Here is a 15,000-nt window from a genome sequence, read left to right as displayed (position 1 = left end):
CCTCCCATTTCGTTATGCTTCCTTAATAGAAAGAGTGCCAATCCAACACACTGATTTAATTAAACAAATGGACTAGTTAGAGCCCTGGGCACTTCCACTAAAGGTTTTAGTATTTGAACTGAACATTAACGGTGAAGAGCTGCTGTGTGCTAAGCAGATAACAATTTCAATGTCAAGCAGTGTTTAAATCTGTGGTGGAGCTTTAAACAGAAGAAGAAGATAATACAGCAAGTGAATCAGTCAACGTATTAATGAGAGTCCGTTAGGTAGAATAAAAGCAGCACTTGTAGTCAGTATTTCTGCACATTGGAAACAGTTATATTGTTTTTCCAGAGAACAACCGTCAATGTGTTAGAAGTATAAAACAATACAGGAGAGGAGAGAGAAGTATCTTGCACTTGAGTCAAAGTAGAAGTACCCAGATTGTGTACTTGAGTCAAAGTAGAAGTACCCAGATTGTGTACTTGAGTAAAAGTACTCAGATTGTGTACTTGAGTAAAAGTAGAAGTACTCAGATCTTGTACTTGAGTAAAAGTAGAAGTACTCAGATTGTGTACTTGAGTAAAAGTAGAAGTACTCAGATATTGTACTTGAGTAAAAGTAGAAGTACCCAGATCTTGTACTTGAGTAAAGTAGAAGTACCCAGATTGTGTACTTGAGTAAAAGTAGAAGTACTCAGATTGTGTACTTGAGTAAAAGGAGAAGTACTCAGATCTTGTACTTGAGTAAAGTAAAGTACTAGATTGTGTAGTAAAAGTAAAGTAGAAGTACTCAGATTGACTTGAGTAATAGTAGAAGTACCCCCAGATCTGTACTTGAGTAAAAGTAGAAGACTACTCAGATCTAGTACTTGAGTAAAAGTAGAAGTACTCAGATCTTGTTCTTGAGTAAAAGTAGAAGTACTCAGATCTTGTACTTGAGTAAAAGTAGAAGTACTCAGATCTTGTACTTGAGTAAAAGTAGAAGTACCAGAGTGTAGGAATACTCTGTTACAGTAAAAGTCCTGCATTCAAAATGTTCCTCAAGTCAAAGTAGAAAAGATTCTCATCAAAATATAGTGGAAAGTAGCGACAGTAAAGTAGTCGTTGTGCAGATTGGTCCATTTCAGAATAATATATATGATATGTTTTATAATGATTGATCATTAAAGTGTTCTCAAAGCTGGTAAAGGTGCAGCTAGTTTGAATGACTTTGTATACTGCAGGGTAGCTTGTGAATTTAACTCCAGGTGGAACTAAAGTCTGATTTAACACTTGATTATATTTCACATCATTCATCCACATCTGTGAAGTAACTAAAGGTATTAAATACATGTAGTGGAGTAAAAGTACACCATTTACCTCTGAACTGTAGTGGAGTAAAAGTTCACAGTAACATAACATGGAAATACTCAATTAAAGTACCTCAACATTTTACTTAAGTACAGTACTTGAGTAAATGTACTTAGTTACTTTCCATCGCTTTCATGAATATCTGGGCAGTATTTTTTCCCGTTATCAAACTGAACGGAAACACAACCTCCTTGGCTTTTGGCAATCTTGAGTAAGTGGGATTGAGTGATATAGAAATAGAAATGACCACACAAGATGTTAGTATCTTTGCTTTCACTTTTCCTCCTCCATTACAGTTCATTTCCCAAGAGATAATTGGAATATCTAAGTGACAAAATTGCAAAAGTGCAACTAAAAGCATTTCAAATGGTTGAAGCTTATTTTAATTAATAACTTCCATAATAATTGAGCATTTCTGGCCATCTAACACCTCTGTTCTGTTCCTGTTTTGCACCACTACTATTTTTAGTTTCTCTCATGTTGCACTGTGTTGATTAATGTTCCCTTCAGAAGCATCACTTTGACGAAGCTTGTTCCCCGGCAACAGAGGTGGGAAGTAGTGGAGTACAAATACTTCGTTACTGTACTTAAGTACATGTTTCTGGTATCAGTACTTTACTCCACTACTTATTTTTCTGACGATTTTTTACTTTGACTTCTTACATGTTGAACACAAATACCTGTACTTTCTACTTCTTACATGTTGAACCCAAATACCTGTACTTTCTACTTCATACATGTTGAACACAAATGCCTGAACTTTCTACTTCTTACATTTTGAACACAAATACCTGTACTTTCTACTTCTTACATGTTGAACCCAAATACCTGTACTTTCTACTTCTTACATGTTGAACCCAAATACCTGTACTTTCTACTTCTTACATGTTGAACACAAATACCTGAACTTTCTACTTCTTACATTTTGAACACAAATACCTGTACTTTCTACTTCTTACATGTTGAACACAAATACCTGTACTTTCCTACTTCTACATGTTGAACACAAATACCTGTACTTTCTACTTCTTACATGTTGACACACAAATACCTGTACTTTCTACTTCTTACATTTTGAACACAAATACCTGTACTTTCTACTTCTTACATTTTGAACACAAATACCTGTACTTTCTACTTCTTACATGTTGAACCCAATACCTGTACTTTCTACTTCTTACATTTTGAACACAAATACCTGTACTTTCTACTTCTTACATGTTGAACACAAATACCTGTACTTTCTACTTCTTACATGTTGAACACAAATACCTGTACTTTCTACTTCTTACATGTTGAACCCAAATACCTGTACTACATGTTGAACACAAATACCTGTACTTTCTACTTCTTACATGTTGAACCCAAATACCTGTACTTTCTACTTCTCACATTTCCCAAACAGGCTGGTTCCTTTAGTTTGAATGTGTGTTTGGTGGCGTGATCATTATTATTTAGAGTCATTGCGTGCCTATTGATTTGAACACGATCCGTGTATCCATCATTTTCCTGGTCTTCTCTAAAGAAGAGGGACCAATGAAAACGTTGTCATGTTGCCGTTGTTCAGCATGGAAACATTCATTAGCTAACAATGACATTATTGTTCTATTAATATAAAGGGAGGTCAGGTACTCTTTAAAACAGCTGCTAGTTATGGGTACTTTTTACTTAAGTACATTTCAACAGCCCTCTTTACTTTCACTTGAGTAAAGAAGTTTAGTCAGTACTTCTACTTTCACCAGAGTGTTTTTAAACACGAGTATCTGTACTTCTACTTGAGTAAAGGATGTTGTGTACTTGAAACCATCTCTCCCCGGCAACAGACATCACCCAGCCGCGCTTGAGATAGAGAAATGATGTTCTGGCACTTGCCATGCTGTAAATGCATGGTTTTTGTTGAATGTGCTTTGTCACAGTTTGTGACCCGCAGTGGGCGGCTGTACTTCCACTGGGTTTCTGTTCTGATGGCAAGCGTGGGGTGAAACCGGCACAAACAGATACTGTGGGCGACAATCAGGATGGGAGAAAGGAAGCAAAAGTGCCGCAGTGGGAGAGAAGAGCACTTAGAGACAGAAGAAGGACGTATGAGAAGAAAGAAAAATAGGTTTTTAGCAAAGTGGCTCAGCTGGATGTAGCATTTAGCAACTGGGTAATGGATAGAAACTTTATGTAAGACACACATAAGTGCAGGAATCATTTCACAAGTGGGTCGGAAAGTGTGTGTCTTTCTGTTTGACCTAGCTTTGTTGTCTGTTATAAGCTGTGCAGTTTGACCTATTGTGGACAAACAACTTCAATGCAGTTGAAGTCTATTTTTAGTGCAATGCCAGCGATGGAGACGCTGCTATGGGGTTCTTAGGTGGGAATTGTAAATGGATTGCATTTTTAAGGCACTTTTTCATTCTTTAAAACCCCTCAGAGTGTTTTTACATATACCTTTCACACTGGCTGCCATACAAGGGTGCCATCTGCCCAAGAAAACGTACATTTACACACATTCACATACCATTGGCGATGCCATTGGGAGCAATTTGGGATTGCCCAACGACCAAACAACCTCACACTGCAATATTCTGTCCAAATGCAATCTTTTACGTTTGGAAAATCTTGTTCTGCTTTCAAGAGTTCGATTGGTGTTCAGGATTATTTACAATGCTCCAACACCACCACTGAGGAGCTTTTTCCAGCTCATTCACGGCCATCAAACATCTCTTATGGTGCAAATAAATGGATATTAAGAAACCAGTCATGCCAACAGTAAAAATTAGCTAATTCTTTGCTTGATTTATGACCTCAGTAAACTTTTTCCTTTTTGTCAATTTAGAATACAATTGAAAATAAAGCAGCGTATATTTGTTGGGCGGGCTACCTTGTAAATGATGCCCTTGTCTGATTAGGGTGTTGTCACAATCTTAAACCCTTTCAAAGTGTGTTTTAAGTTCATCAAAGTTAACTATAACATTTGTGTTGCCTAAAAATGTATTTGGGTTACGCTAAGCTCCATCTTCTCGTCTCACTTCTGCTTCCAAAAGATGGTGAAACTCAAGGCTACTAAAAGCTAGTCTACAAACAAACAAGTGTCATTAAAGGTCACTTATTATGTAAAATCCTCTTCTTCATGTCTCTTCTACATCAACATGTGTCCCCTCTTCTTCATGTCTCTTCTACATCAACATGTGTCCCCTCTTCTTCATGTCTCTTCTACATCAACATGTGTCCCCTCTTCTTCATGTCTCTTCTACATCAACATGTGTCCCCTCTTCTTCATGTCTCTTCTACATCAACATGTTGTCCCCCTCTTCTTCATGTCTCTTCTACATCAACATGTGTCCCCTCTTCTTCAATGTCTCTTCTACATCAACATGTGTCCCCTCTTCTTCATGTCCTCTTCTACATCAACATGTGTCCCCTCTTCTTCATGTCTCTTCTACATCAACATGTGTCCCCTCTTCTTCATGTCTCTTCTACATCAACATGTGTCCCCTCTTCTTCATGTCTCTTCTACATCACCATGTGTCCCCTCTTCTTCATGTCTCTTCTACATCAACATGTGTCCCTCTTCTTCATGTCTCTTCTACATCAACATGTGTCCCCTCTTCTTCATGTCTCTTCTACATCACCATGTGTCCCCTCTTCTTCATGTCTCTTCTACATCAACATGTGTCCCCTCTTCTTCATGTCTCTTCTACATCAACATGTGTCCCCTCTTCTTCATGTCTCTTCTACATCAACATGTGTCCCCTCTTCTTCATGTCTCTTCTACATCAACATGTGTCCCCTCTTCTTCATGTCTCTTCTTCATCAACATGTGTCCCCTCTTCTTCATGTCTCTTCTACATCAACATGTGTCCCCTCTTCTTCATGTCTCTTCTACATCAACATGTGTCCCCTCTTCTTCATGTCTCTTCTACATCAACATGTGTCCCTCTTCTTCATGTCTCTTCTACATCAACATGTGTCCCCTCTTCTTCATGTCTCTTCTTCATCAACATGTGTCCCCTCTTCTTCATGTCTCTTCTACATCAACATGTGTCCCCTCTTCTTCATGTCTCTTCTACATCAACATGTGTCCCCTCTTCTTCATGTCTCTTCTACATCAACATGTGTCCCCTCTTCTTCATGTCTCTTCTATATCAACATGTGTCCCCTCTTCTTCATGTCTCTTCTACATCAACATGTGTCCCCTCTTCTTCATGTCTCTTCTACATCAACATGTGTCCCCTCTTCTTCATGTCTCTTCTACATCAACATGTGTCCCCTCTTCTTCATGTCTCTTCTACATCAACATGTGTCCCCTCTTCTTCATGTCTCTTCTTCATCAACATGTGTCCCCTCTGTGGAAAGAGACTCTGAAAGTTTCAGGAACAAAGATTCTCTCTCTTTTTGTCCTGATCCATTTCTATAAAAACCTGTCTGAAAACGAGCTGATCAGATTTTGGCCACTTTATGATGTCATAACGATGTTTTGGCTTGTGTAACCATTAGCCAATCAGCAACCAAGGTAACCCCCCCCCCCCCACCTTATCACCTGAATCTCCTCCTAGAGCACCATTGAGTTCTTTGTAACCAAATGTCTCTCAGAGGGGCGTGGGGAGGGGCTCCTTATTTTCATCTAAAGTAACAGACAGAGAATCAGCACTTTTGAAACAGGGCTGAAACAGAGGGGATTATGGGTAATGCTGCAATGATCTGTTTGGTGTTTCAGCCAATCAGAGACAGGCTCTGGATATATCTGAGACCTATAATATATTGATGAATAACAGTATATTAGGGGACCTTTAAATGATAGTGTGTGTTTCACCTGTGGCTGCGGTAGACGTTGAGCAGGATGATGATGAATCCCAGGCAGTAACACGCCAGCGAGGGGCTGCCGAAGAGTTTTGAGAGGGTGCGAGTACGATGCTCCCATCTGGCCACCTGACAAATGACAGAGACAGAAAACAGTGGTCGTGAGACGATGGTTTCATCTTTCAAAATGCATTACTAGTAATCGAAATGTAGTTGTTTTTGTCCCACTTTCCCATTCCTCTTACTAAAGAGACCAAGGGGGGGAAATCCAGAAAACTGACTGAAAACAAGCAGCTTTAAAAAACAAAAACATCAATGTATCCCCTTATAACGTGACTACTGTGAACATATTCATTAGGAAACATTGGTCTATTAACACATGCAAACACTACTGAACAACATTAGCATTTATTTGCTGTAATTTTTCCGTTACTCTGATAAATTTAAGTCCAATATTCACTCCAATTATTGCTCTGTTTTGGTCTACGCCTGCTCCTGAGGGAAAAATCTAGTTATTAAACTGCGAAAGGTTAATCTACAGCAGCTAGTTGCGTGACGTTCATTAGGTCTTTGTTGATATATATCTTTTCTTATAGCATCTTAAAGTCTTTGGTTGCTTGACTGAAATGATTGAGTTGCTTCCTCTGCTCTTTCTGATTGAAAACTCTTGGCATTCTCAATAAATAAAGAGCCTACTTGAGTGTGAAGACGGTTGTTTTGATGCTTTGACTAACATTGCTCTACCTATTCATTTATAACCTTGAACCCAATACCATTGCAGAGTTTTCTTACAATGACAAAGCAGTATTTGATTCAGGCATTCATTTCCGTTCCTCTCCTATTATTTAAAAAGCGAAGTTTCAAAAGTAATAGCTTTAGCATTTATATAAAAGCACTCTTACTTCCTGTCACTAAGGACTGTAAGCACCTCCATTCATCCAGAATTTAGGGGAAAGTGAGCGTTTAATGCAGTGATTGGTGTATTTAACCCTCCTGTTGTCTTCGGGTCAAACCTGACCGATGTACTACTTTCATCAATCATAACTTTTTTGTTTACATTCGATTGCATTAAGGCTTTATGATATCCTTCACAGTAGACATTTGAACATATACAATTGCTGATCACCACTTTCATTGAGTTTTGGATGATTTAGTCAACTTTGTAACATCCATGGTGTTCCCGTTGACCGCCATGAAGAAAAGGAATTAGTAACCATCCAGATCAGATAAAACACGCACGCACGCACGCACGCACGCACGCACGCACGCACGCACGCACGCACGCACGCACGCACGCACGCACGCACGCACGCACGCACGCACGCACGCACGCACGCACGCACGCACGCACCGCACGCACGCACGCACGCACGCACGCACGCACGCACGCACGCACGCACGGCACGCACGCACGCACGCACACACACACACACACACACACCACACACACACACACACACACACACACACACACACACACACACACACACACACACACACACAACAAACCACACACACACACACACACACACACACACACACACACACACACACACACACACACACACACACACACACACACAACACACACACACACACACACGTCTCGCTCTTATGTACCCATCCCCCCACATGGATCACACCTGGCACACGCAATACATGTTCAGTGTCTATTCTTTGTATATGTACAGCAGTTGTTCATGGATACCAGTAGTCTGATACAATATGTACAGTTTGAAAGGGTGTTAAATTAAATTTGGTGATGATTAATGGTTTTTGTGTTAATGTAATAGCAGTTAAAATAGGACCGGTCAAATTTGACCGCGAACACCAAAGTAAGGGGGGGGGGGGGAATGAAGGCAATAGGAGGGTTAAGAAAGCATAAATTGATCATTAGCATTGATTAGCAACACAGTGAGTGAAATATGGACAGAAAAACAGAATAAGTCTTTTTTTTGTGGATGCAAACATGGACTAGATGGAGGGGTCTTTAAATAAATGGCTTACGAACACTCAGACAGAATAATGACGTCTGAAAGAAACCTAGAGTGTTTTTTTTTTTCTGTCAATCCAAAATGACCGAATCCATCAAGAAAACAAGCTCCACATAAACATGTTTTCAGCCATTATTCTCGTATTATAGGAACTAAATACGATAGAGGGTATCTAAAGAGTGCAACAGCAAATAGGTGATTATATCTTAAGATGTGTATTTTTAGAGGATTTCTTGATGTGTTTCCCCTTTTGGCTTGTCAAATCTGATTTTAAAGTGCCTCTTCGTGATTTACAAGTGATTGGATTCGTGTATTTGGAGAACAACATCACTAAGGGTCCGCACCAGGAGTTTTAAGATCCTTCCAGATAGAAAGATAATAACAGCTATATGCACTCACATGAAATACACAATATAACATGTGCTTTTCCATGAACCTAAATTAACAAAATAATAAAAATAATCATGCCTCAGAGTCTATATAATAGCTGTGTAACTGTGAGCAGGGAGATGTATGCAATGGGAGGAGTTACAGTTGAAAATAAAGCTGGACTGTCCATGAAAAATGACCCAAAATCAGACCTTTTTTGGCACTTTTCATGCTCTTTTCAGACGGTCCCTAACTTGACCTCGTAAAATTGAACTGACCCTGGGCCCCAAGCGATAATACCTGATATTAAAGTGGACCTATAATTGCTATTTTTAGGCAATAGCATAGGTCTCAGATATATAAAAATATATAAAAACATGTCTATGAAGTGTTTTGCTCTAAATACCAAACAGATCACCCATTCTAGCCATGCCTCATATCCCTCTATTTCACTTCCTGTTTCAAAAGTGCTGATTTGGGGTATAAAGCTTTAAAAAATAAATTTGATAACAAATAAAAAAGGAGGGGTCTGAGCTCATGCGGTACCCGGCAGCTACCGTCTAAACTAAATACTGCGGTGATGAAACGCCATATCATGGATTATCAAGGGTTATCTCTGAAACAGTATGGAGCTCAAAGGCTTTCTCTCTTGCCGGTTATACCACAAGGTGAGTTCCTTTTTATTTCCTGCTTCTTCACACACATGCTCTCCAGTACAGGTTAGCTCTGAGTGTTAGCGATGCTAATGTAAACACCGACCATATTACGTCCAAAACAGTCGGGCATTGTTTCTGATAGCAACATTTCTGATAGTGCCGTGGGTCCACATTTCAGATATTACGTCATATCGGACGCAAATCTGGATCAGCTCCGTTGTTCCCCTGTTTTTAGAGATTTGGGTACGGAGGAAAAGAGAGAGGGTTTTATTTTCTGACGCTGCGTGAGTTCCGTGACACACCGGGGACACATATTTATGTAGAAAAGACATCAGAAAGTGCATTTTGCATGATAGGTCCCCTTTAAAGTGGACCAATCATGCTATATTTAAATGATATATTGTAGGGCCATACCTATATAAGGTATATTTATACCAAACAGATCATGCATTTTAGCCATGCCTCATTTCGCTCTATGTGCTGTTTGCTGTCTACGGGTCTGATTCTGCTGACCACGCCCCCCTGCAGGAGAGGGGAGACGTGCTCTGATCAGCTGCTGGGCTGTCAGAAGAGGGGGAGAAAAAGAGATCTCCGTCCTCCTGTTTTATTATATAGAGTCGTTATTCATTTGTTTTAAAGCTCAATAAATAACAAAGAAGACCTTTGACCGGCACTTTTCTAATTTTGTCCGGAAGATTTAAACTTTAACAGACATCTTGACCGGCGAAACAAACTGAAACTGAAACTCTGCCGCACGGTCCCCTCGTTCCTTGGAAGAGGCGGAGAGGTGGGTGTTTGTCATCTGCTGCTGGACTAACCGGAGAGAATTACAGTGCTTGCCTCGACGGGGAGGGATTGCATTGAATTAAAGCAGCAGGAGCAAACACTTGCCTCGGGGAGGGAGAAAAAAAGCCACAGCGGAGAATAAACAAAAGGGTAACCATGGTAACTATGGGCGGGAAGTCTTCTTCGCTGCTTTTGTGGCAGACTACAGCGCCACTTACAGGCCTGGCATATGTACTACAGCGTCTCCAGCGCTTTCGAGCGGCAATGGCCGGCCGTGGCCCAACCCCACATTCCCCTGATAGGTGGAGAGTTGGCCCAATAGCCGTCGCGCCACTTCTGTGACGACATAGAAGTGTTCAAATCTGGATCAGTCTGTATCAGATCCGTTGCAGCCCCTTTTTTAGAGATTTGGGTATGGAGGAAAATAGAGAGGGTTGTGTTTTCTGACACTTGGTGAGTTCCCTGGAACACCGGGGACACATATTCATGTATAAAGACGTACAAAAGTGCATTTTGCATGATAGGTCCCCTTTAAGGTAAAAAAAACCTGCTGAAATAAGGTGATAGAAGTGATAGAAGAATACTGCAATAATACTACAATAATACTTTTCTTTTTGCCGCTGCTTCTAATTGAACTATAACTGCACTGTAACTTCTAATCATGTTCCTGTGTTATTCATGTTTTATTACCTGACTGTTTTTAAATGCCATTTTACAACATGTTTCCGCTGCACTATTCCTTTTATGCTCTTAATGTATTTCATTTTAAGCACTTTGAACTGCCTTGTGTTGAAAGGTGTTGTATATATATATATATAAACGTGCCTTGCCTTGCAAACCCACCAGATGCTGTTGTTATCGCTCAGAGAAGCAAAATTATGACTTGTGTAACTCCCTAATTTAAGACAGCTGGTACATAAGAGAGCTGCTGTATTCTCTCAGATCTTAATTGATGTTTGTTGACAGATTTCAGCTCTCCATGTTGTACCATGCAAACTCCACAGGGACTGGCAGCGAACGTCTTATGGTTATAATGCGTCATGTAGACTTTTAAATAGAAACTATTAAATCCCTATTCTTAAAAATGGATAATAGGGCTGAACGATTGGAAAAAAATTATACATTTTTGACTGATATTGGGATAAGATTGTACCAATTGATCAATTTCTTAAACGGTGATTCTCAGTATCATTGAAAAATATGTTAAAATGATCATGGTATGATTATTTAAGATGATCTGTACAAAATAAATATGTTTTATTCTCTCTGCAGAACCACAATACTGCATTTAAAATGTATTTGAACACATATTTAGCCTTAAGCAAATATCGTGCTTGCTGTTATATGAATATTAGACGAGTCCGTACTGCCATTAAGACGACATTGCTTTTATTTGTGGAGCCTTATCTGTTTGTGCCATTACTGATAGACATGTTTGGTGGATTGATTGATAAACTGTGATTTACTGAGTCAGAGTGGGCTGAGGAAATGCGTAGATGGATTTTAAAAACAGGAAAAAGGACAAAAACGTTTCCGTAGCAACACTTTATTCCATGCTTAGTGGAGACAATAAAATAAATAAAAAAGGTAAGATGAAATAAACTCTCCATGGCGGATAAAAGGAAGGATTTAGAAGCTGCAAATCTACTCTTACTCAAATGTTATTCTCATAGGTTCTTGAGCTCTTTGGGAAAAAGTAGATTTCAAAAACGACATATTGCACGGTGCCATTTTATGACAGTGTCTAGCAGTGCAACAAAAAAGTAGCAGCCAGTAATAGTGGGGAAAAACTGTAAAATACCAAGAGATTTAAAGGTCACCTATTATGCAAAATCCACTTCTTCACGTATTTTCTACATCAACATGTGCTAAGAGACTCGGAAAGTCTCTTTATGTCCTGATCTATCTTTACAAAAACCTGTCTGAAAATGAGCTGAATCAGATTTGGCCACTTTGTGATGTCACTATGTTGTTTTGGGTTGTGTAACCATTAGCCAATCACCAACCAAGGTAACACCCGCCCACCTTATCACCTAAATAAGGGACCTTTAAACTCCATTTAATAATAATAATAATAATAATTCCTTACATTTATTATAGCGCTTTTCCAGATGCTAAAAGCGCTATACAAATACACAGTACACACATATCATACATGTAACGGTCATGTACTGTGGACAGTACCCACAGGAGCAACGGCTTTACAGACGCAGCGGCGGCGGGTTTCCCCAACGCCCCCTTGATCTGATGATCAACGCACAGCCCACTGCGCCACTCCACCCATCTTCACACCTCAAAGTCATCAAGGCGCTTTACAAGTACACATTACACACATATCATACATACATGTCACGGTCATGTACTGTGGACAGTACCCACAGGGGCAAATTCGGGTGAAGTGTCTTGCCCAAGGACACAACGGCCTGACGCAGTGGCGGCGGGGGCGGGTTTCGAACTGGAGTTCCCCAACGCCACCCTTGATCTGATGATCAACGCACAGCCCACTGCGCCACTCCGTCCCATAATTTGACTATGTGTTGCCTTTGGATCTTTGAAGTAAATAAATCAATAACTACATCTTCAGTGTTGTTTTCCATTACTGCACGCAGTCTGTTCCTTAATGTCTCTTCCGTCCCTATTTCCTCTGACCCCATGCCAAGCGAAGACGACTGCTTTGTAATTAAAAAGCCAAACAACTGAATCCCTCAGTGACTCAAACGGAGGTTACGTCCACACGTTGATCACATTACAGCTGCTCTGCGGGACACGGGGCAATAACAATGACAAAGATTAGCCTCGCAGGAAACACACTTGTGAATTCAGAAGTGTCATAGTGCATGTTAATGTTGGTATATGCATCATTTTAAATGTAACATGACGGCACATTAATGCGTCATCGTGCTCTCTTGTTTATTCACAGAGCATAAGCCTGAACAGCTGACGTAGACGGAAGAGGTTTCTGAAACTTACTTTATGATAGACAAGTTTGAGTTTAAAATGTTATGCTTAACACCTTCAAAAGAAGAGATGGTACATAATGTTATAAAGAAAGTAGCCTCACCAAACCTGCTTCTTATAGGCTCCAAACAAAGATGAAAGACTATGTGTGAATTGCACTTTCTTAAAGGTCCCCTATTCTACAGTTATTCATCAATATATCACAGGTCTCAGATATATACAGAACCTGTCTCTGATTGGCTGAAACACCAAACAGATCATTGCAGCATCCCATAATCCCCTCTGTTTCAGCCCTGTTTCAAAAGTATGTATGTTTTTTTTACAGTTTTTCCCCCAAAAAATTAACAGTTTTTTATTGTATTTCATAATTACAGGAAATCAAATAAAAATTACAAGCATAAACGGTTTATTTAAATGTGTGATGTATTTTAAGAAAAAAAAACTGTAAAAATGGAATACATTATTTATCTGTTTTTTTAGCAGTTTTTAAAGGTAGGGTAGGTAAGTTTGAGAAACCGGCTCGAGATACACTTTTTGTTACTGTATATTCCATGGAATGCTCTTAACATCCCGATAGCAATGAATATCTGAAGTGCTTTGACAACAAATCCATAAAAAAATGTCATCTGTGGAAGCCGTAGTGCTGTAAAAAGCACGACCAATCATCTGAGCCGGCCCGGCTAAAATAACTGGATGGCCTACCTGCCTGTCAGCCTTCCATCTGTGCACAAACTTATCTCGTGCCCTCATTGGTCATGTGCGCGTTCGTGTGTGTTGGAGGAGGGGCTCTGTAAGGAAGTGGCTGATTTTCTCCGGTTGTGTATTTTCAAATTCTAGCGATCTCGAGCCGGTTTCTCAAACTTACCTACCCTACCTTTAAATGCGAATTTAACAAAACTAACCGTAAAAATAAATGATTTTCTGTTTGCAAAATTAGCTGCATTTTCTGTAATTTTACTAAAAAATACTTTTGTTATGGCTCTACAGTATATCACTGTCAAATACATAACAAATACTGTTAATACTCATTAAAAAAATGTATAATTGCAAGAAAATATATGAGTAAAGAAAGAAATGTTTTGTAATTTTGCTTAATTTAACCACTATGAGTATACTGTATGCTTTGTTAAGAGGGAAATCACAGCTCTCTCTCACAGCAGATTTGACGAGGCCTTAGTCAAGTGACGGAAAATGGTCAGACTTGATGCCATACATTCAGATATCATGTTATGATAAAGATAAACCCTTCTCTTACCAGTTTGTCATCATTTCTTCACAACACCACGAGTGTGTTTGTTTTATTTCCCCGTAAATACAAGAACATACTAACACTACAAGAGGTACAATGTGAGCTCAGTTAGTTATTATTACACCTTATTTTTTGGAAGAAAGTCCAAGGATAAACGGCAGGACCACTTTATTAAACAATCACATACTTCTTGCACTACACTTTGACTTTCATTTTCTTTTTTAATGATCCATCCATGAGCTTTTCATTGAGCTTCTGTGTTGTGAGATATGTCTGGATGTGTCTGATGTTTTGTTAGAAGCTACATCAATTGCTTTTGTGTCTGAAATGTGCTTCAAAGTCAACTTTCCTTGCGTCACTCACATAAGAAAGTAAGGAGTAAAACAGCTTGAAGAGTGTAAAAGAGGTGCATGTTGACCAATGTGATCAAAACCTTCCTTAGTTTCTAACAAATACTCGACTCAGCGACTCATGGTGTGGATCCATGTGAACTCTTGGAAGGAGTGTTATGTAATCTCACATTGCAAACCTCTCAAGATCCATGTGAACAGCATGAAATAAACCTTAATTAAGATAACTGGGGAACTGTGGATGTAATTATAGCGTAAAAGACAGATTATAAAAACAACATACTAATTTATTTTTATTTTTTAAAGTGAGGCATAGGAGAGGGAAACATAAAGGGTTGCATTCAAGTACCAAGACAGTGACATATCCTTTCTCTAGATAGATAGATAGATAGATAGATAGATAGATAGATAGATAGATAGATAGATAGATAGATAGATAGATAGATAGATAGATAGATAGATAGATAGATCGAGAGAGAGAGAGAGAGAGAGAGAGAGAGAGAGATAGAGAGAGAGAGA

At 39.3% G+C, this 15,000-nt stretch overlaps 1 protein-coding gene across 1 annotated transcript in view; it reads right to left on the bottom strand.

The window, feature by feature from the left end:
- Positions 1-15,000, bottom strand: part of pemt (phosphatidylethanolamine N-methyltransferase) — a 65,705-nt gene that overhangs the window by 15,510 nt on the left and 35,195 nt on the right. The window contains 1 exon segment of the mRNA XM_034132838.1: positions 6,133-6,248. Coding sequence (XP_033988729.1) covers positions 6,133-6,248 — 116 coding nt within the window.

This window comes from Trematomus bernacchii, unplaced genomic scaffold (assembly GCF_902827165.1).
Source record: "Trematomus bernacchii unplaced genomic scaffold, fTreBer1.1, whole genome shotgun sequence".
NCBI lineage: Eukaryota > Metazoa > Chordata > Actinopteri > Perciformes > Nototheniidae > Trematomus > Trematomus bernacchii.
This window is presented reverse-complemented; position numbering and strand designations above follow the sequence as displayed.